This window comes from Podarcis cretensis, assembly GCF_951804945.1.
Source record: "Podarcis cretensis genome assembly, chromosome: Z".
In the NCBI taxonomy this organism is placed as follows: Eukaryota; Metazoa; Chordata; class Lepidosauria; order Squamata; family Lacertidae; genus Podarcis; species Podarcis cretensis.
The window spans coordinates 40,138,184-40,164,777 of NC_137184.1; the positions used below are offsets into that span (position 1 = coordinate 40,138,184).

At 43.5% G+C, this 26,594-nt stretch overlaps 1 protein-coding gene across 6 annotated transcripts in view; it reads left to right on the top strand.

Moving 5' to 3' along the window:
- The window catches only part of SEPTIN6 (septin 6), a 48,710-nt gene that overhangs the window by 17,799 nt on the left and 4,317 nt on the right, over positions 1-26,594 (top strand). For 2 of the 6 annotated variants that reach the window (XM_079962849.1, XM_079962848.1), the window contains exons 3-10: positions 8,332-8,527; positions 9,336-9,522; positions 9,915-10,076; positions 13,933-14,029; positions 15,932-16,100; positions 17,695-17,827; positions 19,645-19,835; positions 25,303-25,466. In XM_079962849.1, the coding sequence (XP_079818975.1) occupies positions 8,332-8,527; positions 9,336-9,522; positions 9,915-10,076; positions 13,933-14,029; positions 15,932-16,100; positions 17,695-17,827; positions 19,645-19,835; positions 25,303-25,327 (1,160 nt within the window). In that variant the 3' untranslated portion in view covers positions 25,328-25,466. Of the gene's footprint in view, positions 1-8,331; positions 8,528-9,335; positions 9,523-9,914; positions 10,077-13,932; positions 14,030-15,931; positions 16,101-17,694; positions 17,828-19,644; positions 19,836-20,328; positions 20,412-20,902; positions 20,949-22,803; positions 23,488-25,302; positions 25,467-26,594 lie in introns of those variants that run through there. The other 4 variants (XM_079962853.1, XM_079962852.1, XM_079962850.1 and 1 more) reach the window with 4 other exon arrangements.

The following is a 26,594-nucleotide window of genomic DNA, read 5'->3' on the forward strand; positions in this document are numbered from 1 at the left end:
GTTTGGGACCTTCTGCATTCAAAGCAGGTGCTCTACTACTGAGCTACTGCCCTTCACTGATACTTTTCAGATCCTTCTTCAGAACCTGTTATGGTCAAGCAGTTGTTGAAATTTAGTTGATAGCTTCCACTATGAAAGCAAGCAATGTATAGTGAAGCTATTGAAAGTGGTACAAAAAAAGCATTTAAGCAAGCTTTATTTTTGGAAGCCACAAGTCACCTTTGATGGAAATTGGAGAAACATAAATTCTTTCTCTTCTCCATTTCCCCCCTCCCTTCTGAACCCAATTGGATGCAAGCCTGCTCTTTTGATTACATTTTGTTCCAATTACCGTACATTACAAACAAAAGTCTTTGAAATCATATCAGAGAGCTTAAAGTAGCTGCTTTCTGATTTCGTAGCAGAAAAATATCTCTGTACTTGATAGTAAATGCATAAAATGTAGAGCTCGGCAGAAAGCAGAGTGTTCTCTGAGGCTCGGTGCATTAATAAAAAAAGGTTAGCCATTACCTCTGAACACTTTACTTCTGTTTAGATATTGGTTGCCAACCATGCTGTGATACTATGACTTGTAGAAGGTTTGCAAACTAAGATTGGGGGTTAAGTATTTCATCTGCACTGAACATACCCTGGTTAAATTGTTTGTTTATTTATTAAACGTATTACCGTACTTGCTCTTTTTGCCATGGCAGCTCAAAGCAACTTATAGTATTTTAAGCAAAAAACAAACACATTCATACATTAAAATCAGCATTTTAGAAAATCTAAAATACAATTATATATAAATTTAAAAACAACTACATCCCACCCATGCAAAAAGTCTATAGGTAGTTAAAAGTCAAAGGCCTGATGGAAGAGGAATATTTTTGCCTGGTGCCTAAATATATGTAATGATGGTGCCAGGTGAGCATACCTGGGGAGAGCATTCCACAAGGAGAGTGCCAGCATTGATAGGGCTGGTTCTCTTGTTACGCTGCCTCTCCAAGTCACTTTATAAGGTGACTGGCCTTTCTGTATACATCCTCCAGGGCAGGGCTTTGTTCAGTAAACTAAACCTTGGTTTCATTATCTATTTGTGATCTTAACCAGGGTTAAAGCAACAAACTACGGTTAGCACTAACCAGGGTTCAGCATTCTAGGTCATATGGCACCGGTAATACAGTTTTGGTAAACGAGACTCACTGCCGTCCTGTTGAGTGAATTATGCACATAAAAATTTGACTGCCTTGTGCAGTTTTTAATGTGCTGTCTGCCCTGTTTAGTTGGAAAGAAATCTGAAGGGAGTTGACAGCTGCGCTTCAGCTATTATCTTCGGTGGACAGGAGAGGAACCCACTTTTCCATTAGCCTGGAATTCTGTTACAGTGGTGTCCCCCCAGGGGATTTAGTAAATACAAGGTTGTCCATTCTGATACTTCGTTTTAAAAACCAGTGAGGACCTGTCATGGCCCTCAAAGCACTAACCTGATCTTACGAGTCGTTTATAAGCAGGAGGAAACCACATATCTCAGCGTATTACTAATATGAATACCTTAGCATTTATTTGGCGCTAAAGTGTTGAAAAGCATTTTGCATAGATAAGCCTTACTGCTGCAGCCCTGAAATGTTGGGCAATGTTTATTATACCTATATTGCAAAAGGGAGCCTGGGTCAGGGAGAGCGATGGAGAGTGGCCTAAGGCCGTGTAATGACTTTTTGAAAGCTCTTGTGGTGTCGTAGTTAGAGTGCAAGGTTAAGACTGATCAGAGTTTGAATTCCAACTCTGCCATGAATATAACATTGGGACAGACCACCTCTCTCAGCCTAACCAATCTATACAGACTTGTACACAAAAGGGGGCAGCAATGAACGCCACCTTGAACTCTTATTATGGCTGCATCAGACTTTGTGTTCTTTAAAAACTGAATTTTTACCAGATTGCTTTTGTTTCGATGATATGTGACCTCAGTTAATGGATGTATTCAGTCTTTACCCAACTTGGCTATGCCAGATTATGCCAATGGGGTAAGGTAAAGGTAAGGTAAAGGTACCCCTGCCCGTACGGGCCAGTCTTGACAGACTCTGGGGTTGTGCGCCCATCTCACTTAAGAGGCCAGGGGCCAGCGCTGTCCGGAGACACTTCCGGGTCACGTGGCCAGCGTGACATCGCTGCTCTGGCGAGCCAGAGTCGCACACGGAAACGCCGTTTACCTTCCCGCTGGTAAGCGGTCCCTATTTATCTACTTGCACCCGGAGGTGCTTTCGAACTGCTAGGTTGGCAGGCGCTGGGACCGAGCAGCGGGAGCGCACCCCGCCGCAGGGATTCGAACCGCCGACCTTTCGATCGGCAAGTCCTAGGCGCTGAGGCTTTAACCCACAGCGCCACCTGCGTCCCGCCAATGGGGTAGTTAGATGCTATTTTTCTGTATAAAAATGTTTTAAGAATGCAGGAATTAGATGCTTTCTGCTTGATCATCAGGAACTCATGGTCTGATACACACACAGAGAGCTCTGTCCCTTTTCTTTTAAAAGTTGGGTCTGGCAAAGACTTCCTAGCCTTGGCAAGCTGTGAAAGATTGCATGTTCAAAACTCGATGACCTCTCTGTCAGGAAGCGCTGCCTGGGCACAGCTCCAGGATGGAGTCTCATTGAGAGTTGAGATTGGTCTGTAATGTCCCATTCCAGGAAACTCTTGAATTCAAAAGCAATAAATCCATACACTTTCCTCCCAGAGATGTGATGCAGTTTGCACCTCCTTCTGATGAGGGCCCATTCTTTTGGGTTCTGTTCCAGGAAATCCGTAGCTCATTAAATATCAGTTACTGTTTCTTGGCAATAACCCTGGTAGGGCAGTAGCACCCAATATCTTTATTAGAGCTGGCTGGAAAAAAAAGCAAAATATAGAGAATTGGTTTGTGAATTCCAGAAACTCTTCCTCATGCTCAATTGTTAAAAAGAAAGAAAAGGAAGTGACAGGGTGGAGTTCTGGGTAGGAAGGCTGGTAGCAGATGAGATGGAAGCCCAGACTGCAGTGTATTTCAGTCTTAAAATGGCATTTAGTGAAGCTCTTTGCAGACAAATTAGCTCTGATTGTGCCCCACTGCTTTAATTGCACCAAGGACAAAGAAGCATTGGTTCCCAGTAGTGTAGCAGCCTGGGGTTGCAGGGGGCCGAAGACTCGTTACTATTTCTGAAGCGGAGTCCCTGTGTACAGTGTCCTAGAGTCACCCAAACAGTGGAAAAGGGGAGCTTTTTAGCCACTGTATGCTCCAGGGCTAAGCATTTAAGAATACTGAAAATGCAAGGTGCTTTAGTTTCATGAGAATAGTGTGCAGGAAGACACAAGGTATTGTCGGCTTTCTCCTGCCTTCTGTACCATTTTCCTGCTGTTCTTTGCCCTGCAGGTATCATTTGCTGCTGTTGGCACCATTTAAGTATGGTTAGTTTTGGGGAGAGGAATTTCAGCATGAAAACAACACAGGGGTGTAGTCAGATCCCACTCCATATACTACGGTTCCAGTCTGTACATACCCCCCTCCGCTGGGGCCAAGAAAAACAAACCATCAACTTTCTTCAACCTGGTGCCCTTTAGGATATTTTGGACCACATCTCCTTTCAGCCTAGCCAGCCCAGCCATATGGTCCTGAAGCTGATGGGAACTGTGGTCCAAAACATCCCAAAGAGCACCAGGTTGAGAAGACTGATCTAGTCCAAGTGTCACACTGGATGGTGGGATATTGTCTCTTTCCATGTTTGCACAGATGTCATCCATTTGTAATGCTTCAATTCTTAGTGCTGTGATCATAACTACAGGCTCTTTATGGAATGTCCATTTAACTGTTTCCCTGAAATGTTATATTTATTTGAGGCTTTTCTATAGGGCGCAATCATTAGCAATTCTAAGCAGTGCATAGGAATCATGTTTTGCTTCATTTCTTGTAGTTTAAATGTTTGCTGTTTATGTGTGTGTGTGTCCCCAACTCACACGATGCCAGTTTTAATTAAAACTGTGTTTTTAATGGCCTTTAGTGATGGCAGGGATGTTGTTGTTTTTTTAGCACAGCGTGGGGTGTTCTCCTAAACAATAAAAATACTTATTTATAGCTAGAATTAAATCTGGCCCAAAGAGACAAGGTTCACTATAGTTGGTGGGAAAGGATGTCTGAGCCAGCTGATACTTTTCTTTAAAAGGCAGAAAGAGATTCTAATTTAGGATTGGCATAGTCAGGCACATGGTATATCTCCTGAGACTGATGGCAGGCATCCATGCCATCTATGCTGCTGTTGTTTTCCCAGCACTGTAAAGAGGCCCAATATGGGGTTAACCCAGGGCTTTAGCCCCAAAGCATATGCAGTCACGAGAAGGATAGTGCCTTTGACCACACACAGAGTGCTCATTGGTGAGGGGGTGGAAACTACAGCTAGCATTTTCACAGACATTAGAAAGAACAGCTTCCTGGGGCTGGTTTACACATCCTTGTGCAATGCTTGATTACCGTTCATTGGATGGCTTTCAACTGAATATATGAACTGAAGGGGTGATGTTTGAACTGGGACCAGTCTCTTAGCCACTTACACAGTACCAGTGCTGGGTCAGTGGTTCAGGTAAGCTCGTTATTTGGAAGCCTGGATTTGTATCTGGAGGCCCTGCATGTGTTTTAGAAGTTAAGTCTAGTCTTCTGTTCCAGAAAGTACCTCCCATGTTGCTTCTCATTAAATGGTGGTACTTTGGTCTGGACTGATCATGTGCTGTGGGCCATGAAATATTTACCTCTGAAAGTAAACATATTTTGATATGGGGCTTGGGGGGGGGGGGCAGGCCTGCAAAGGTTTCCTTGACTCAGTGCATTTTAAATGCCCTGGCAGTACCCTTCTCCTTTTCTGCCATGACTACTTGGAGACGGCTTCAGCCATGGTTGTAGTTAGATAATTATGCCTCCAAATGGACAATAATTGGCAGTCTCTGGTCCTTTAATGCAAGGTGCTTTTATAGGAGGGGAAATGCTTAGCTCAGAAAGGGAGCAGGAAAGCCACTTAAATTGCTGGGTCAATGTCCTGTCTCGCCCAGAATTGTTACCGCTGACTGGGAAATACAGTGACCTAGCATTTGAGCAGAAAGCTTTCCTATCCATGTTCACAGAGAACGATGGTAGACATCTTCACGTTGTCTCAAAACTGGGAGCATGCAGTATACCTCAGAATACTGGATGCTGGAGACAAAGATGAGCTAGGGGTGGGACAGCCAAGTCTTTTATGGCAGACCTAAATTGGGAGGGCCAATAGGTAGTGCCCATTGGCTCCACACTCTTGCTTTAGGTGGTAAGAGAGGAAAATTTTGGTTGGATGCTCACTTGCTTTGCCCTAGGAACTGCCAGCGAGCTAAACTGTAGGGATCTCTTGACAGAGAATTATCAGTGCCCCTTATTGAAGGTATAATTCTCAGAATGTGTTGTGTGAAGCCATGACCATCAAAAGTAGTACAAAAACAATGTAAGTTTTATAGTTTCGATATTGTCCTGAGAATCGTCCTCAACTACCAGAGGTAATGGTGAGCCAGGTTCACCATGGTGAACTGAATGTGCCATCATGTGGTGAGTGCTGGTAATTATGTCAGGATGAGCTCCACTTTTCAGTGGGGTGGCTCTTGTGTGGTAAAGAACTTGGTCCCAGTTCGTACATGTGATCATGCTGCCATGGCAATCTATGGAAGTGTCATATTGTATGGGCCTTGCACAGGACACATTGCTGCTTTCCTCACTCCTTTGTAGTAGCTCAGTGGAGTAACTTGTGACTTGCATCAGTGGTGGAAACCTACAGCCTCAGGTCTACATGAGTCCCGCAGCCTAGTTTCAGGAGGGTGGGGGAAACGGGTGGAAGGAAGTGTCAAGAGAGAAAGTGGGGTGGCAGAAAGTGAGAAAAGTGGTTGTCCTGTTTACTTTTGGTTCCGGCTCCAAGACCTTCAACCACACCACCCCCATCATCCAATTATCAGTGCCCCTTACTGAAGGTATAATTCTCAGAATGTGTTGTATGAAGCCATGGCAGTCAAAAGTGGTACCAAAACAATGCAGGTTTTATAGTTTCGATAATGTCCTGAGAATAGTCCTCAACTACCTGAAGTAATAAAGGGACGCAGGTGGCGCTGTGGGTTAAAGCCTCAGCGCCTAGGGCTTGCCGATCAAAAGGTCGGCGGTTCGAATCCCTGCGGCGGGGTGCGCTCCCGCTGCTCGGTCCCAGCGCCTGCCAACCTAGCAGTTCGAAAGCACCTCCGGGTGCAAGTAGATAAATAGGGACCGCTTACCAGCGGGAAGGTAAACGGCGTTTCCGTGTGCGGCTCTGGCTCGCCAGAGCAGCGATGTCACGCTGGCCACGTGACCCAGAAGTGTCTCCGGACAGCGCTGGCCCCTGGCCTCTTAAGTGAGATGGGCGCACAACCCCAGAGTCTGTCAAGACTGGCCCGTACGGGCAGGGGTACCTTTACCTTTACCTTTTACCTGAAGTAATAGTGAGCCAGGTTCACCATTCTTCAGCCACACCACCCCCAGCATACAGCCCTCAACAGATTTCCCCCCTTTGAGGGAATGTGGCCTTTGACTGAAAAACAGTCCCCCATCCTGCCCTACCTGATACTATCTAGGTTACCACGGCAACATGACATTTGGCTCCAAGGTAGTGATTTCAAGGCAGTACTCACACTGCAGCGGTAACCCAAAACTAAAGAGGTGCACAACCATGGGTATCTGCAATAATTTTACCAAGGGGCAAGCAAAATAAATCACTGAAAAAGAAGGGAGTGAGCTGGTTTATCACATACAAGCAAATGAGAAGAACAGGGTCTGAACGCTTTGCCTGTTATCTCAGGTTATACAAATGCTAAAAACGTATTGGGTTTTTTTTAAATGAAAGCTGGGAATCTGGGAATTTGCTCTCCTTAAAAAGAAAAAGAAAAAGATCTGCCTGCTAAAAGTGGATGGATTTTTTTTTAATGGACTAAAAGGCATTTTCTCTTGTAATGGCTTAGGTTTCCCTGCCTTCCCCCATCCCCTGAGGGCAAATGCTTTCCTGGTCTGTGATGCAGGAAATGTGTGTCAGTGCATTAATGTACTACTAAAAGGAAAGAAAGGCTGGAGACAGATCAGCAGTGAGTTGTAACATTGCACTTGGTTGATGTTGCTAGATTTTGATGGAGAGCCTTATACACACATTTAGATTGCTGCTACAAATGATGCTTAGATACACCTTTGCAAAATCCAAATGCTATTTTTTTTAAAAGCACCTGAAATGGAACTGCAGCTAGATAAAATAAAGGATGAGAAAATATACAGCAAGAGGTTTTTTTTTTTTTTAAAAAAAACCCATACACTTGAAATATCAGCTTTAAATTATCCGCTTTTCAATTGGATTGTTGTACTGCTCTAACTCTGACCAGTTGGCCCTCTCTCCCTTTTATTACTAATGTTTTAATTAAATTTAGAATATCAAGAGAAATACTAAACAAGTTATATCCATATGAGATGAAATCGCTGTAAAGGAAGGCATAATGTTAAAAAAAAGAAGATATTTCACATGTGTAGGCAGTGTTAAACAATTACATGTTGAGGATAATTTACCTCAGTACAGAGAATGATGACTGTCTAAAAAGACAGATGAGCAGTTGGTGGGCGAATATCACACATTATATAAATGGGTGTCATATTAATTCAATCAAATCTTTCTTAGAGATAGTTGGCCCTTTCTCTTATGGGTTTTAACTGGGCTGTGAAAATATTCTTGTCCTTCCAAGCGGAGATATTCTGCCTGTAGGATGGATGGTCCTTGAGCTGTAGATAAAACAACTAGTGATTTATGACTCTGAAGAATGCTCACCTGAGCTGAAATGTGCTGGACTAACATAATAAAAAAAAATTCATTCTTTCCAGAATCTTTTAAAATTAATGTATACTGTCTTTTTATGGTACTTTATTTTTATCTTTGTATTTTTAGAAACAACCAGAGAAACTATTCTATTATCTTCTACTGCCTAGTCTGAATTCTTTTGAAAAGCTGTGTGTGTGTGCTTCACTGTTTGAGCAGTTTGAGGATTTATGTTTTCTGCTGCTTTCCAGTGGATTTTATGGGTCTTCGATTTGTTTGATGATGATTTTTAATTGTTATTTGTTATTTGCTTTGAATACAGACAATGGGAAAGTAGGGTTCTAAATACATAAGACAAAAATAAACAATTTTCATCAGCATTGTTCTGACTCTGTTGTTTAATGTTCAACTTTCTTAACTAACTACAGGCTCAAAATGAGGCACTGTGTATTTTTAATGTCTTGTAAAACATGTTGCTTCCCTCCCCCCTTCCCCAAAGGAGAAACAGGGCTTGGGAAATCAACGTTGATGGATACCCTTTTCAATACCAAGTTTGAAGGTGAGCCAGCCTCTCATTCGCAGCCAGGAGTTCAGCTGAAATCCAGTACTTACGATCTCCAGGAAAGCAATGTCCATCTGAAATTGACCATTGTTAGCACAGTGGGCTTTGGAGATCAGATTAACAAAGAGGACAGGTAAGCAAAAGTTTGTTCTTGATTAAATGGAAATCAGGTCGTCCTCCCACCCCCACGCCCACTTTATTGCCTGTCTAACAGTCAATGATTGTCAGCTCTGAATATATGTTGGTAGCCAATTGGGGGAAAGATCTAGGAATCTGTGTTATATCAGACAAGTCAGCTAGATCAGGCTTCACCAACCTGGTTCTCTCCAGATTTTTTGGGACTACAGCTCCCATCAGCCCCAACCAGAATGGGCACCAGGTTAGTGAACGCTGGGCTAAATGAACCAGTCTGTGTGTTTGTATGATACAGCTTCATGTCTATGAACTGCCCCAAAGTCACCAACTTTTTCCAGCTTACAAAATACACAGTGGCGATCTTCTTCCATTAGGTTTTTTTTGTGGTTCTACGTTGCTCATATGGAGCAGACGACTGTTACAGGGTGAGTCCTTTAAAAGAGCCCCCTGGATACAGAGTACACATGTTCCACAGGACCTCTTTTAAAAGACTCACCCTGTAATAGTAATAGTAGTATTATGAGCATGATAGTTTTGTTTTGTTTTGTTTCGCTTCACTTTGCAAGTTGACCTCCATTGTATTGTCTGAATTGACTCTGTGGAGATGTGTTTGCTCATCGGAATGGCCCTGGTTGACTCAAGGATGGCTTTGAGGGGGAGACATTGCTTTTCATGAAAGCCTTTGTGTGGTCCATGTGATTACATAAATTAGGAAGAAACTTTTGCTTCTTTATTGATTGAAGCATTGGACGATTTCACTTATTACAACATGTTCCATGTTTTCTCCCTCTTTCTTTCTTATAAAGCTATAAATCTATTGTGGAATTCATTGATGCCCAGTTTGAATCTTACCTTCAAGAGGAACTGAAGATCAAGCGGGTGCTACATAACTACCATGACTCCCGCATCCATGCCTGCTTGTACTTCATTGCCCCCACGGGCCACTCTTTGAAATCCCTGGATTTGGTAACAATGAAGAAGCTCGATAGCAAGGTAGGAGTCAGGTTGACACCCAGAGGGGAAATGTCATTGGTCATTATTCGTGGCTCAGCTCAACTACAAATTGCTTCCTTCTCTTTCGCATCTACCACATTGTTTCCTATACTTTGGGGATGGGCCAAAGCTCAGTGGCAGACCAGGTGCTCTGCATCCTGAAGGTCCCAGATTCAATCCCTGCCATCACCAGTTAAGAAAGATCAGGCAGCAGGTAATGCAAATATCGTCTCCCTACCTGAGACCATAGCTATTTATTTTCAGAGTGGACATTAATGGGCTAAGTGTAAGGTTGTTCAGTGCAAGGTTGTTTCGTATGTTCAATGAGAAACTTAGGGCAACTTTAAACATTCAAAGCCCCCCCCCCCTTTTGTTTCTTGGTTTCTCCACAGGTAAATATCATTCCTATTATCGCCAAATCCGATGCCATTTCCAAAAGCGAGCTGACGAAATTCAAGATTAAGATCACAAGTGAGCTTGTCAGCAATGGGGTGCAGATCTATCAGTTCCCTACAGATGACGAGTCCGTGGCAGAGATAAACGGGACTATGAATGTAAGGCAATAATGCCAGATGCTATAGTTTATTCTGGGCAAATTTCCTTCTGTCTCTTACATTTGCAAAACAGGGGTTAAAATACCAGCCTGCCATTTTATAGGGCTGTTGTGATTTCCTTGATGATGTACACTAAGCACTTTGAATGTTCAAAAGGCACAATATAAATGCTGCCGTTGTTATTTTTACATATAGAGTGTGGGGTGTATTTTATGAAAGTGCACCCATATTGTCTCAGCCAAGAGTGATGTGATAGTGAAAAACAAATCTTTCATCAGCTGAAATAACCTGGTGGGCAGAACATTTTTCTTGACTGCAGTGTGAGAGATTTGTTTGCTTTACTTTCATAGGCACCAGCTGTATTCTCATGCAACATTAAGCCCAAAATTTAAGTACATACCCTGGCATATTAAACCAGGATTTGGGGCATGTGTGAATGTGGCCATTGTCTCAGTCAGATGAACCTTGGTGGAATAAAGTGCAGGGAGTCCAGCAAAGTCCAGCCACAAGATATATTAGCTAAAAAGAACTTTCACTGAAGTTGAGAGCATATCAGGGTTTTTTGCTAAGGTACTGCATGGAAGAAGTGCTCCTTCTTCACTGTTAGGCTTATCCAAAACCACTTTGGCACTCTTTAAGCCATAGGGACTAGCAGCTTGCTACCTTCTTACACAAAAAAAAACCAAAACCACCCTGACAATACTAGAGTTCTGTATATCCTATTCCATAGATAGTAAGTAGTCCACACATAAGTATAACCCTAGTGCAGGCTTTCCCCAAACTTGGGTCTCCAGCTGTTTTTGGACTACAACTCCCACCATCTCTAGCTAGTAGGACCAGTGGTCACGGATGATGGGAATTGTAGTCCCCCAAAAAGCTGGAAACCCAAGTTTGGGAAACCCTGATCTGGTGAGAGGTGTGAATGAACTGAGGCCTGACACATCAACCACGAAACACGCTGAGTAGCACATTGATGACTTGGATATGCATGTCTGAAATAAGAATTACAAGTCACGGACCTGTGAAAATTCACATTCTTTTGGAATTAGTGTGTCAGTTAGAAGCTGACACATTCTCTCCTGCATTTAGTTATTCCAATTAGCCCAATTCACTCTCCCCTCACAATGCTTTTGGTTGGGAAAGGGCAGTCCCCCCCCCCAATTTACTGCTGGAGTGGGTGAGAGCTGGTGCCTGCATGTCTCTCTCTGCTACCACTGATTTTAGGAGACTTGAGATTGCAGCTCTCATCCGCATACCAGTTGGAAGGGAGGGGCTTGAACCCAACACTTGCAGGGGGGGGCAGAGTTGCTCTTACCCCACCTGAGCTGCCCAATTTAGCACCCTCCTATTCTGTGCACAAGGGGCGCGTGTGGCGCTGTGGGTTAAACCACAGAGCCTAGGACTTGCCGATCAGAAGGTCGGTGGTTTGAATCCCTGCGACGGGGTGAGCTCCCATTGCTTGGTCCTTGCTCCTGCCAACCTAGCAGTTCGAAAGCATGTCAAAGTGCAAGTAGATAAATAGGTACTGCTCCGGCGGGAAGGTAAACAGCATTTCCGTGCGCTGCTCTGGTTCGCCAGAAGTGGCTTAGTCCTACTGGCCCCATGACCCGGAAGCTGTATGCCGTCTCCCTCGGCCAGTAAAGCGAGATGAGCGCCACAACCCCAGATTCGGCCACGACTGGACCTAATGGTCAGGGGTCCCTTTACCTTTATTCTGTGCACAGACTTCCCGCTTTATAAATTGATATACAGGGAGTAGGTTGAGGGGATGAATGAGAAAAGTATTAAGCGCTCTGCAGCCCTTCCCATATGCATTATGCTGAGTCTCACCAAAATAGCATAGAAACAAATTTTTATTATAATAGCTATGTGTAGCTGTGGTATTATTGTCACAGTTGCATTCAGCAAGTGTGTAGCTATGCACAAAACCCAGCCTTGTAGATATTTTCTCAAGGGATCACTTTTTCAGTCACTAACACAACCTTATATCCCCTACCACCCCTGCTGCTTTTCGAAATGTGTTTCTTTTTCTGGCAGCCATCCCTGGCTCTTGCTGTGCAGTGCTGCAATTAATAGCATTTCCCATTCATTTCCTGTAGGGTGGAGGCGTGTGTTTCTCGTGGCTGGGGAGCCATGCTGTTCCCGTGCTTGGTGTTTTTCATTTTCCAAACATAGAATTGTGATCTGCTTGTGTATAAATACCTATCGCGTGATCCGCTTGTGTGTAAGGATGATTTTGAAATGAAAGAACGAAAAGGTCGTCTATAACACATTCAGGGTTGTTTTTGTTTAATGCAAATCTTGCCATACATGGAAAAGGTCCGTTGTTCCTGAGTGTGTCTGGGCTGATGTTGCCAGACTTGCTGTATCAAAACCTGCAGCTGGAGAAGACGCATGGCAGGATTTCTGGTATTTAACTGGTCAGGAATTTGAGTGCATAAGGTGCAATGCTGCTTTTCACCTGTCAGGTTCTTCTGGGAGAGAGGCACCTGCCTCAGTAAGAAGCAGCACTAAAAATGTAAAGGGACCCCTGACCATTAGGTCCAGTCATGGACAACTCTGAGGTTGTGCGCTCATCTCGTATTACTGACCAAGAGAGTCGGCGTACAGCTTCCGAGTCATGTGGCCAGCATGACTAAGCCACTTCTGGCGAACCAGAGCAGCGCACGGAAACGCCGTTTACCTTCCCGCCGGAGCGGTACCTATTTATCTACTTGCAATTTGACATGCTTTCAAACTGCTAGGTTGGCAGGAGCAGGGACCGAGCAACGGGAGCTCACCCCATCGCGGGGATTCGAACCGCTGACCTTCTGATCAGCAAGTCCTAGGCTCTGTGGTTTAACCTACAGCGCCACCCACGTCCCTAAGAAGCAGCACTAGCCAGAGCTATAAATCCAGTCCTACTGGATGAAGGGCTGGAGCTCAGGTCTAGAGCATCTGGAGAGATGCTGTCGGTCAGTGCAGGCAATGCTGAACTAGATTGACCCAACATGTAACCGACTCAGTATAAAGCAGCTTCCTATGAATTTTTCTTAACTTTCTTCCATCTGTCCAATTGATAGCTTCAGAGTATAAAATGATCATGTGTCTGTACTTTAAATGAAAGAACAAGGGGTAATCTTAAAAACTCCTGTTTTCCGCTGTGCTTTAGGCAGAACCCCTCCTCTCATAATCTGTGGTAACTGTGCCTAAGCACTTGTAACAGAATCAATCACACATTCTTCCCCTGCTGTCCACTTCCTTCCTCCTGTTGGTTCTGCCGTGGAGAATTTTAGATTGTAAGCTCCTTGGGGGAAGGGACCTAATACTACTGTGCTTTGTAAAAAGTACCTGCTGGCTAATAGCACCATATAAATAATAAACCATAAAACATTTTGGGTCATGTGCGGTTTAGTAATTATCCAAATCCTTCATGAGAAAGACTGGGGAAGATCACAACAGGATCCTAGTGTGCTATCTTTGCCTTTTCAGGTTTATTGTCAAACGCTTTGAGCATTCTGGAAAACGGCTGTAGATATGGGGGTGGTATTCAGCCAAGTCCTACTCAGAGCAAGTTCACTGAAATTAACAAACCTAAGCTAGTCATGCCCACTAACCTCAGTGGGTCTTCTCTGAGTAGGGCTAGCCTTGAATACCACCCTTGTTATTTAACACATTTACCTGTAAGGAGTACAAAAGATTTAAAACAACCACCATCCAGAAGTTCAGGGGTGGAGTGGGGAAACCCCAACAAAATCGTTTCAACAAACTCTAAAAGCAATGAAACCACCTTTACAAGTTCTAACAGAAAAGGAAAAATAAATTAAAAGGTATGCCGTGTTCCTTATGATTATTGTTTGAATTGCTTCTGTTTTAGGCCCATTTACCTTTCGCCGTGATTGGCAGCACAGAAGAAATCAAGATAGGGAACAAAATGATGAAGGCCCGGCAGTATCCCTGGGGGACGGTGCAGGGTAAGTGATGGCTTTGGCTGTGGTGACGTTTTTACCCAGACCAGAGTTGCTATTGATGTGTGCAGAACAATGAACCTAAGTAAAAGTAGCAGGAATTAGAGACATCTGGAAAAAAAACAGGTCCAGCCAGAATTGTAGTTGGTGGGATGATGTCCACGAGGCAGACAGGTAGCCCCTCCTGCCAGTAAAATTCTGTTTGTTTTAAAATGAACATAGAAAACCCCAGAGCCCTTTGTTTGCAGTCCAGCCATTTTCTTGCTAGGTTCCCAGATTGCTTGTTCGCTGCACCTCAGTACTCGAGTATGGAATAAATGGGGAAATCCTGCTCAAGTGGATGCTTATTTCTTTTCTTTTCTGGGCCTCACTTCTGGATTCCGGCCTCACAAAAGTGATGCAATGTTTCTTGAACCTCTGGTGGGTAATTCCCCACAATGCTACATACAGGCCTTATCCCCTGCTATGTTATCTAAGCCTCACTCCACAGAGATAGGAAAAGGTTCGAAATACTCAAATGGAAAAGATCGAAGTGTTTTTATGTGTACTGCGTAAATGCCTATATGAATAGATGACTGGCAGCCAGCTGTACTTCCCCATAAAAAAATGAAAGCACCCACTGGCCCGCAATTCTGTGTGGGAACAAAATAGCATTGCTTCATCCCCATGGCAACCCTGTGGGTTAAAATGGTTTATTCTTTGCATTGGAAGATGGTGTGGAAAACCAGTTCAGTATCAGATGGGAATAAAGTGTTGTAGCATGTCACTTCAACCTTTATTTCTGTGGCTAACCCTGGAAATACGTTTCACTAGCAGGGGTCGGGCCTAGCATGTTGAGAGTATGCCAGTCCCTAACTAACAATGGTTTCCCTAAGCATGGCTACCACAGCCAGGCCCTACACATCTGGCAACGATGAGAAATTACTCCAGGCCAGAGCTTCAACATCTAGTAAACTACAAGGACTTATATATAGCATTTCCACACCATTAACCCTTGTGATTGGGTGGCAGCATGCTGGCCAAGCACAGTACAAAACTGGGAAGCCAGAATTCTCTTTTTACATTTGGCTGAATAACAGAGCAGAGCGACTGCTGCACCAGTCTTAGCCAAGATGAAATCCTCTCCTGACGTGGTTCTGGTTCATCCTTGGTTTCCCAAATATTTGGGAGCCGTTGCTAGGTAGCAGTGGGAGCTGCTTTGCAGCCCTCAGTTTAAAGATAAATAGCTATAAGAAAGATGAGCAGGAGAGACCTTGGAAGTTGCTCACCAGCAGTTAGCAGACACAGGTCACTAGGTTGCTGTGAGATGTATTTCTATTTGAATTATAGCAATTTTTTCTAAATTTGCACATATAAATTATCAATACATATGTGCTCCCTCTTCTTATTTTCTGATGACGTACTAGCAGCCACCTAGTTATTGCCAACATTTCAGTTGTACTTACCTTAAGCTAAATCCATCTAGCTGTCTTACAGGGTACTGCTAATGTAGGTGATGCTATGGAGAACACCCATAGTGAATACTGCTGAAAATAAGTGCCAGTAAGAGCTGAACTGAGAGAGAAAACTTTTCTGGGGTTTACTGTGGGTGGGTAGACTTTTCTGGAGTAATAATCTGTTTATGTCTAAGAATGTTTTGAAATATTACGGCCATTATATACCATTTCCTCCCTGTTCCTCTATCATCCAACTTTTGCCACCTTTCCATGTTTTCTCCAAGTTCCTGGTTTGGGGTTGTTGTTTGTTTCGGGGTTTTTGGGAGCACTGTATAGGCTTCACTGTGCCAGTTCTTTTTTCCCTCAAGGGGAGGTTCAAACTTCTTGTTTCCTTAACTACGGAGGACTCTGTGTAACACATGCTTAGAGCCGCCTGCATTCAAGTGGCCCTTCCTCTTTTTACCATGAACAGTGGAAAACGAAGCGCACTGTGACTTTGTGAAGCTAAGAGAGATGTTGATCCGTGTCAACATGGAGGATCTCCGTGAACAGACACACACGCGCCATTACGAGTTGTACCGGCGATGTAAACTGGAGGAAATGGGATTTAAGGACACTGATCCAGACAGCAAGCCATTCAGGTATACAGGCATCCCCCCACTTAACGGCCATTCCACTCGTGTGCAACTGCGTTTACGGGCGGCGGCTAAATAAATAAATAAATAAATAACTTGAACCAGAAAATGGTTCCTAAACAGTGTGAAAAGAGCAGGACAGAGCTGGAGAGTGTGGGGAGGGGGGGGGGGACAGCTTGCATGGCTGCTCAGAGTGTCTCAATGCCCCCACTCATTCATCCTCCTTGACTTTCTTCTTCCTTGTCCTGCAGAGCCATCACTCTCTACCCAACCTGCCCATCCCTTTGCTTGTTCTCTTTTATCAGTTTTGTTCCTTGGGCAGGAGCTGAGACACCCTCTGCCCTCCAATCGCTGCTGCCCCAAAAGCAAGCAGCAACATTATTTCTTGGGTGGGGGGTGGCAGAGAAATAAATAAAAAACAAACTGTCTCCAGCAGCTTCCAAGACTTAACAGGGAGAGTGCTGAGAGGCCCTGCAGTGGCATTGGGCACCGGGAGCCACCCAGCCAATGGCCCATTGAACCCACTGACCTCTAGCTCAATCTTCCGGTCACTGGAGGCAGGCAGGTCGCACACATGCATGTGCAAGGGCGCATCGCCACCCAGGGAAGGTGGGTGTGATGGATGGGATTTGCTGAGAGAGAGAGAGACTTCCCAGCCTCTCTCAACAGTGACCTCCCCACTTTACGCTATTTCACATATACGCACAGCATCTGGGAACGTAACCCCCGCCTAAGTGGGGGGACGCCTGTATTTCACCAGAATATTATTACTAGGCATTGGTGAGACATGACTTGAAAGGAACACTTGTCCACTTAGAAAATATTAAATGAACAGTGCCAACACTTTGTTAATTGGCCATGGAACACAGCGAGGAACACTAAATTTTGGGTCTAGTAGTGTGTGTCTGGAACACATGTCCTGTAACAAATTTTGACATTCAAAGAATTTCGTGTCATGTTTTTGAAAATTTTGTTTCTAGTCCTCATGGCTTTAGTGAAGTTTTTGGAAACATATATGGACAGTGTAGAAAAAAGCTTCAGTGTCATGTGCCATTCCTTGCATGGTTTCTGATCTCTCCACGCCCTTAAAATCTCTTCCATCTATGCTGTCTCGATCTTAAAAACACCTTAAAATAATTTGAAGCTGCAAACAATTGAAGGATAATAAATTGTGCACAGCAAATAGTCAACAGAGTTACTCAACCTCACTTTCTGAACACAGAATTTTAGATTCCCTCAGAGGGAATTTGATTATTGAAAGATTTTTCATTCTTGTCACAAGGAGGTTTGTTGTAGTGAGAAGAAACTTACCAGCCTCAGTTTACCAAAGGTTTTTAAAGTTCCCCCTTTTCAACCTTGAAGTCTAGAAATGTGCAGCATTTAATTTTAACAAAAACCTAAGACATGGCGTTTTGAGATTTGAGGTCCTGTTTCACACAGTTCAGCATTATCACAGCAATGCATATTTGTAGACTCTCGCGGCATTAGTAGGTTTCTGGTTGCGTGAGTGGGAAACAAAATTTGATCCTTTTGCTTTCCCTGTTCTGTATCTCTCTGAAATGTTTCTTTTATCTCCTCAACCTCCATCCTGTCACCTTAGTTTACAAGAAACCTATGAGGCCAAAAGGAATGAGTTCCTGGGAGAGCTGCAGAAAAAGGAGGAGGAAATGCGGCAAATGTTTGTGCAGAGAGTTAAGGAAAAAGAAGCGGAATTGAAAGAGGCTGAAAAAGAGGTTAACGTGATAACTTTTATTTACTGTGTTCTCTGATTTTTGGCTTAAACTGTGTGTGTTGTTCAGGTTAACTGTAACCAGGGAGGTTTATATCTGCAGATTAATCAAGGCTAACTAGTACTAAATTTTTCTTTTTATTATAAAATATACAAATCAAACAAAATTAATATAAAATGTATTCTATATCAATCACATTTTTTTTATTGGTGTAATAAAACTAGCACTATTTTATCATCTCACATTTGTTGGTTCACTTCCACACCATAGCAAGCTTGTGTATTTTAAAGTTAACAGCTGAAAACCTATCCATATAACCAGTGTTTTGGGAGTCTCCCAGGCAAGGACCTAGCAGCAGACTCCTTGCCTATAAATATGTTGTGTCTTCAGTTATGTCTAATTTAGTTTGTGTGGGGGAGGGGGGCAGAGAGTAAGCAAAGGGAAAAATCAACACTATATCAGTGGCAGCAATAGGAAGAAATAGGTATTCAATGGGTTGAATATTTTCTGATTTTCGAAAGCAGGGCTATTTGCTCACCCTTTCACATTCCCATAATACTACATGCATCTTCTCCTGATTTTCCTCTCGATCTTGCTACAAAACCCTTTCTCATTGTCCACCTGCTTTGCTTTTCCTGGCTTGTACTGGGAAGAAACATACCATGGTCTCTGTCATAGCATTTTGTTTGAACTTGTGATCATGGGGTACGTGCTTTTGCTCCCAAGAAATCACAGTCTGTAATCTAAGAACGATCCTCAGCTACAGATTGTGGTTGGCTGGGGATGAAACAAACCATGATTCCTAGTTCAGATGTAACTAAGTTAGGGTTTGTGATTTGTTTCCTCTTGGTATGAGCTGAGAGCAGCAAAGCAGGCATGACTTCACTCGTGTACAGTGAGCAAGCCATGGTTGTGACAGAAGTGGGGAATCTCTGCCTTGTGGGCCAAATTTGGCCCACTATGGGTTACAGCTTGGTCCACAAAACCATTTCTCCCAAACAAGCCACCTAATACCATATGTGACATCAGTTATGGAGCAGGCTGGAACATGTATGGATTGGCTGCCCAACAGAGTCTCAGTTGCACAGCCTATCACAGTAAAGGTGTTCACACTGCTGGATTGGCTGCATGACTGAGTTCTCCATGGAGAACTCAGCCATGAAGCCAATCCCTGCAGAAAGCAGCTGTGCCAGCCCTCTGCTTGGTGCTTGGTTGAGCATAGGGTTGGCAAAGTCTCTTCTGCTGTGGTTCCCAACCACCCAACAGCCATTTAGCATAGCAAAAGGGACTGACCGGTGGGCAGGACAATGCACCTCTCAGCTGATTGGTGGGTTTGTCCTCTCGCCCACCTGCCTAAGTTGGCCTGCAGGGGTGGGGCCAGATAATGATATGATCCACCAGGCCCAAAAGATCCCATATCCCAGCTTATGGCTTACTGCAATGTGTGAACATAGGCATTGACTTGCTTCTCCAAACTCCTGCAAGCAGTGCATTGGCTATGGGAGCATATTCTTGGGTGTACAGACTCTTCGTGAATAGCACTGGTTGCAGAATTACTAGGTCTTGTGGTTGCCTTGTGCAGAGTATACCCTCAGCACTCCATTGTAGCTTTGCATTCTGTAGGGAAAGCAGTAGCAGTGGGCAAGCTGTCTTTCAGGGACATCATCACTGATTTCCTTTTTGAGGATCCCTGTGGTAGGTTTATGAGGAACCTGAAGGCTCCCTGCAGCATAGCTTTGAAATCTCTTACGCCAAGCATCTATCCCCCAGCTCCCTGTTTTTGCACTCATGCATATTTTTACCCTGGGCTTCCATTCCAGTTGCATGAGAAATTTGACCGCCTGAAGAAGCTTCACCAGGATGAAAAGAAGAAAGTGGAGGACAAGAAGAAATCCCTGGATGATGAAGTCAACGCATTTAAGCAGAGGAAGACGGCGGCCGAATTACTCCAGTCTCAGGCCCAGCAGGCAGGAGGCTCGCAAACTCTGAAAAGGGACAAGGAGAGGAAGAAGTAAGTTGGTTTTCAGTTGGGTGGCATTTTGCCTCATCATTTTCTCCCACCACCACACTTGCCTTGGCTTTTATAAGCCCTTGGCTCAGACCCTGGCTTGAGTACAGGCAAGGGCTTGGGACAGTATGGTGGGAGACTACAATGTTCTACCTCAAACAGTTGTCGCTAAAAGTGTTTCCCCTGCCCCACAAGTCTTTGGCCCACCTTGATTTCATGCTGGCAAAAGCTAGACAAGTGAAAGCCTATCAGGAAAACCTATTCCTATAGCACAAGTCTCAGCCTGTGCTAGCAGGCAGGAATCGCCTGACAACAAGTTGGTTTTTATATGCTGACCGCTGTACAGAGGCCACATTTTAATTATTCCATGGGGCAGCAGTGTCTACACCTTAATCAGCTCACCCCATTGGCAGGGATCCTAACCTTTTTGGAATATCCTTTATTTTCACTTTTGTATCAAATTAAACTGGTTGCCGCTCGTCATCACCAATGGCAGGCACATAGGGCTTTCATCACAGACGTGGAGGGATAGAGCAACACTTCATCATCTAGCCTTCAACTTCAGTACTTTAGGCTTAGGTACGTTGCTCCATTCCAGTGCTTGAATCACAGGGACAAAGGTAGGAAGCCTTTTAAAAAAAGGAGGGGAACCTGTGGCCCTCTGGATGTTAATGGATTACAGTACACATCATTCCTTTACCACTGGCCATGCTGACCGGGACTGATGGAAGTTAAGAGTCCAGAAACATCTGGAGGGCCACAGAGTCTCCAACCCTGCCTGGCAAAATCTATCCTCTTAGTCTTCTAAATGGTGCCAGAAGTTAAGAGGGATCATTCCTCCCCCTAATTTGAACATTGCTCGAGTTGTCATATCTTAAATTTGGAGCAGTTTACACATGTAGATCATGAACAAGCCCTGCAAGTTGCTTTTATGTCAGGTTTTTTTCTTTTAAAAAAATACAGAGTGTAAAATCAAGATCTGATCACTACCACCCCACTTTCATTTTCGTTTTTGGTGCACTCAGTTGCCTTCATCTTCCTTAGTTGCCATTTGTATGCTGTTTTTACAGTTAACCCTGCCGTTTGCTGCATGGTGCATGAGGGCACGTTGTGCTGGTAAGCTTGACTAAATCAAATAGCCATTGCAGTGGGATCCGAATGGGCACTTTGTGCAAACAGACACAATGTAATCTGAACCAGCAGTTTGGCCTCTAGTCGATCCAGCAATCCCAGCACATACACACCCTCCAGTTATATGAACTGCCCTCAGATCTTCTGATGAAGGGCAATATACAAATAATAATAATAATAATAATAATAATAATAATAATAATAATAATGTGTCTCTGCCACTTTTTTCTAAGAAGCAAAGGGCTTTTTAATCCCCTCCTGTCCAGCATGAACTGGCCACAAAACCTATCTTTTAAGTTCTTATATGTACTCCTGTTACTTACACATTTTTTTGTCTTGGCTTGACTTCTTCATAGCCTAAGGTACAGTGGTGTGGTGATGGTGGGGATTTCAACATTCCTCTTTTTCACATTAATAAGCCTTTTGCCCATATAGCAATCAGTGGAGCCAGCATTTCCTGCCTTTTCCTTCTTGCTCTGCTTCAGAGTTGTGACCCCATTAAAAAAACACAACTAGTTGCTGGGTAGAGGTCAACATTAGGGTCCCACAATAATTTACCCTCCTGCCAGCCAATCTGCTAGCAAGGAAGCATGCACTCTTAACTGTGCCCGTGTTCAGTATGGCATCTTGTTTGAATCTAAGCTGCCTTCGTGCTGCTGTTTGTTTTGTTTCCCCTGTCTGGCCTGGTATGTAATTTGAATGGGAATTATTCTGGGTTAAATGTGCTTTCTCTTGAACAATAAGCATGCAGAACAAAAGGGAGGGACGCAAGTGGTGAGATGGGAAAACAATGGTTTGGTCTTCAAGACTTGAAAAAATAAGCTCAAACAATAGGAGTGTTTTATATGGGGCCTGAGAACTTATCTAGGGGTTGGAGAGTAGCAGGAGTAAACATTGTGTGTTCTTGTTAGCTCTGGATTGTTTTTGGCAGGCCGCCATATGCAAGACTGTGGCATGCTGGTCAGTGGCTCAAATAGGCCTTCTTCTTTCTTTCTTTTGTTCCTAAGACAATTTGCAAACATGCCCTTTCTGAATGGGAGCATTTGTCCTTGCCAAGTGCAATAGCCAAAAATCCTGTTCAACGATTCACAAAACACTTTCCAGTATTGATTTGGCCTGAAAAGCCTTGCGTGGCTTCCTCATTTTTGCCAGAGCATAAACAATTTGCATCTAAGTGAACAACCCCACTGCAATCGGCTGAGAACTCAAAGGCTGCATTCATGCTACTGTGTCTTCAAGCATGTTTAAGTAAAATTAAAAACCATATTGATGTGTGTGTTTCCCCCCTCCCTTCTGTAAATGAGGGACCGGGGTGGGCAGTGCACAGCCACAGGCTACATAAATGTGGGCACCCAGATTCTTTGGTGTTGCATATATTTTGCTTGCATATTTGGAACCCCAGATTTAAACATCAGTTTTAAATATCTAGTCCACTTGACAATGTGATGTCAATATTTATGAGCTCAATGGCTCAGGAACCAGGCAGTTAAATACTGACTCAAATTCATTCTTTTCTGTTGATTTCTGCCTGTTATTGAAGCTGTTTCTTTATTTCCAAAGACAATTATTTAACATACAAACAATCTTGTTTAGATTATTCATGTTCAGTTTCAGAACAGAAGTATCACAATTTATATAGCAATCATTGAAATTCACCATGTTGATGTAATAATGAGCAAATTGCATGTAATATCCATGCAAGCGACCTCTATGTCTTATTTGTTTCCACTGTGGCCAAAGTACAGTATGTTGCCCACCCCTGTTACAACCATATATATTTTATTAACTTCCTTTTAATCCAGATAAACATTAATCCTTTTTCTTTTTTTTCCATTTTCAGTTCAGGTTTCCTGTAGATCCTATTCTTTTGCTCCAGAAGCGACCACCCCGCATTTTGAATTAACATGCAGTGCATTTCTTACCTACCTGCCCATCTCCTACCCACTGCACACACATCCCCTTTTTGCTTTTGTTTTGCTTTTTTCCTAAACACAAAAAGAGGCTGTTTTGGTGAAGAACCCTTTGGCAGTCACTTCTGTGGAGCTGATAAGAAAGGCTCTGAGTACTTTTCTGTCTTAGTCCGAAGCTTGCAGGACCTTTCTTTGTCGGCATCTCATTAATGCATTGATGCGTGTTTCTGCATGATAGGGCAGCATGTTTGCTTTCTACTTGTTCTGCAATGCCTGAGCCCTGTTGCAGACTCTCTAAGAAAGGCAAAAAAAAAAAAAAAAAAAGGTTGTGTGCAAAAGATTCCTTCTCCCACACCTCACCTTTTTAGCTGCATTTTGACAGTTGCAGAACTTGTCACAAAGGCCTGATGAAAAAAAGCCTCAGGGATGTGAGTCCACATCTGCACTATACATTTTAATCAGTATCATATGACTTTAAACGGGTTGTCTGATGGAACCCAAAGAGTTCATCATCATCCTGGGAAAATGTGACCCGCGGGGTGCTTCAAGGTTCTGTCCTTGGGCCTGTTGTTCACATCGAGAACTAGGCCAGGTAAATAGACTGATCCTATAACATGTTTTTGGGACGCAGGTGGCGCTGTGGGTTAAAGCCTCAGCGCCTAGGACTTGCCGATCGAAAGGTCGGCGGTTCGAATCCCTGCGGCGGGGTGCGCTCCCGCTGCTCGGTCCCAGCGCCTGCCAACCTAGCAGCTCGAAAGCACCTCTGGGTGCAAGTAGATAAATAGGGACCGCTTACCAGCGGGAAGGTAAACGGCGTTTCCGTGTGCGGCTCTGGCTCGCCAGAGCAGCTTCGTCACGCTGGCCACGTGACCCGGAAGTGTCTCCGGACAGCGCTGGCCCCTGGCCTCTTGAGTGAGATGGGCGCACAACCCCAGAGTCTGTCAAGACTGGCCCGTACGGGCAGGGGTACCTTTACCTTTACCTTTTATAACATGTTTCCTAGAAGTCCTGCTGAATTCAGTGGAACTCAGCTTCTTAGTAAGCATGGTTTGGATAGAATTATTTTATCTGAACAGAATTCCCACAGCTTTATTTCTAGGGGCGTGGGAGGCCCTTTATACGAAGTCAGACTATATCCTAAACCTGTTCACTGGCAACCCTTTCATTTCAATAAAGCTTGCTTCAAATCTGGTATTGCAGGACTATCCCCTTAAATCTGATTAAATTTAAGTATTTCGCCTTAAACATCAACTATATTATAGAAATGTGACTTATTCTCATGCTTTATGATTAGTTTGGAAAATGGTAAGTATTTTTCCTTCCCAAAAGTTGAAAAGAACCATATGTTCAATTTAAAAAAAATATACTTCATTTTTACTAAAATTTATTGAGAGCTTTATTTTTATACTGGAAGGTTTTGTTTAGAAGTTTCACCCTTTGGGAAAAGGAAATCTGATTTGTTTTTTCAGAGCCTGCAGTCTTTTACATGTATTTCACTTTAATTTGGTGGGGAGAGTTACATTTTTAAAGTGAGAGTTCAAAGGGTTCAGATAATGGTGAAATACTAAAATCTGTCTAGTTTAAAGAAATATAATATGAGCTAATGAAGCAGAAAAATATAGCATAAGAATACTGAGAAAAAATTATGGTCTGGCTTAATATTCAATTCCCCCCCCCCAAAAATAAATAAATCCTGGAAACCATAGTTCTATATGGAATAGAGGTATTTGGAGGGGAAAGCCATTTTGGATTAGGTGGTATGCAACTGATGTAAGTTGATAGTGTAGATGTGACCTCATATGTGTCACCTTTAACACCAAAAAGAGCAGGTTGTCTTCCTTAAATGCACAAGTGAGGAAGCTTTCATGACAGCATTTCATCTCTGTTTTGGATTTGTAGCAACCCCAGCTGCCTGAGCACCTGTTTCTATTTGATGGCATCAGTTTCAGTTTCAGCAATGGAATCAGACTACTTGTGAGGGAGGGTGAGGTCCTTTAGCAGTAAATTACACTTGTGTCCCTTAGCTTTCTCCCTTAGGAATACCCCCCCCCCACCTCAGGATGCAAAAGTTGCCTATCCCTGAGACAAACAGCTAAAAGAAACTATAATCTGATTACAGTGTTTCTGTCCCCTTCTCCTGGAAACTTGCATGCACGACCCCATTATCCTTAATTGGATTTCTAGACAAACATGTACACTTAGAATCAGAGTATTAGTCTTGGATTACAAAGTACTTATTTAGAAGTGAAATCTTTGCACTGAAATCTTGAGGTCCCCTTAAATGTAACAAAATGTCTATCTTTGTGTTGCTTTGTTACAGTCTATATTTTTTATGGAAAACTTTTTTTTAAAAGAATAAACTTCTTTCGTACAATAATTCTGGTTAATACTTTTTTTTTGTTTTTTGTTCTTTTGCCCTTCTTTTACAGTAACCCATGGCTGTGTACTGAGTAATTTCCCTTGAGTACATGGGGCTGGAATTGGACCTTCACTTATTTAATACGCTTCCGTTCAGCCATGGTCTTCTCATGAAGCTTCCACCAATGTGTTAATCTAGATGCATATTCTACATTAATCAGTATCTGATTTATTTTTATTTTGTTTTTGACTGTATAATGGTGTGTGTTTGTATACCATGTAAAGTAACACTATAGAGTTTGAAGACACTGTGGAATTTTTAGGATACCACCCTTGTTGATAAGCCCCCAGCCCAAAGGTACTAGCCTATTAAAAAAACACATTTTTACTGGCATGTTGGAGGCTAGCTTCCATCCTCTGGCAGCTGGCTTGGCCTCTGTGGTGAAGGAAAAGTATTCTACCTTTCTTTGCCAGGCCATCCACTCATCTGATTGCAGTTTCTTATCACCTGTGGCTAGCAGGCTAGTGCTTAAATGCAAGGCTGTTCCAGGCTCAGTAATACAGCAGTGGTGGATTCCCTATGCACAATTGTCCTCTAACTTGCTTTTGCTCATAGTCATGTAGGACAGGGATGGAGAACCTGGGCAGCCTCCAGATGTTGCTGGACTCCCATTCCCATCAGCCCAGCCATAATGGCCAGTGGTTAGGAATGATGGGAGTTGCAGTTCAATAACTTCTGGTGGACCACACTTTTCACATCCCTAATGAAAAGAGAACTTGCAGGTAGGGACCACAAGGACTACCTACTCCCACTTGAACCCACCTGACTATTAAGATTATCTTCTAAAGACCTTCTTTGGGCCCCACCATCAAAGGTTAGCTAAAGGGTAGGGCCTTTCTGATTGTGGCTCCTTTCTCAACCCCAGTATTTGGAATCCTGTCTACAGGGAGGGTACACATGGTGCTAAATCTCAGTGTCTTTTCAGTACCAGGTTGTACCCTTCCTTATTTGCTCAGGCTAGTAAGTCTGAGTCAGAGAAAGGCTGTGCCAATCACCTTCCAAGCTAGATATACTAGGAGCTGAACCTGGGACCTTTTGCATTAAAAGCTATGCTCTACCATGGAGCCTGTATGGTTTTCCCCTAACGTCACCCTGCTGTACCCTTATATGCCAGCAGTGCAAGGCAGGAAAATTCATAGCAGTGTGATGTCAATACACAGGGCAACTTTTTTTGCTGCAAGAGATGAAATACTCCAACATAGGACTACTGTCTGTTTTGGTAGTTCTTTTTTCTCATTACAAATAGATCCATTCTAGCCTATGCTGGGATTGAAGGAATGCCTCTGGCTTTGCTGGGTCCAA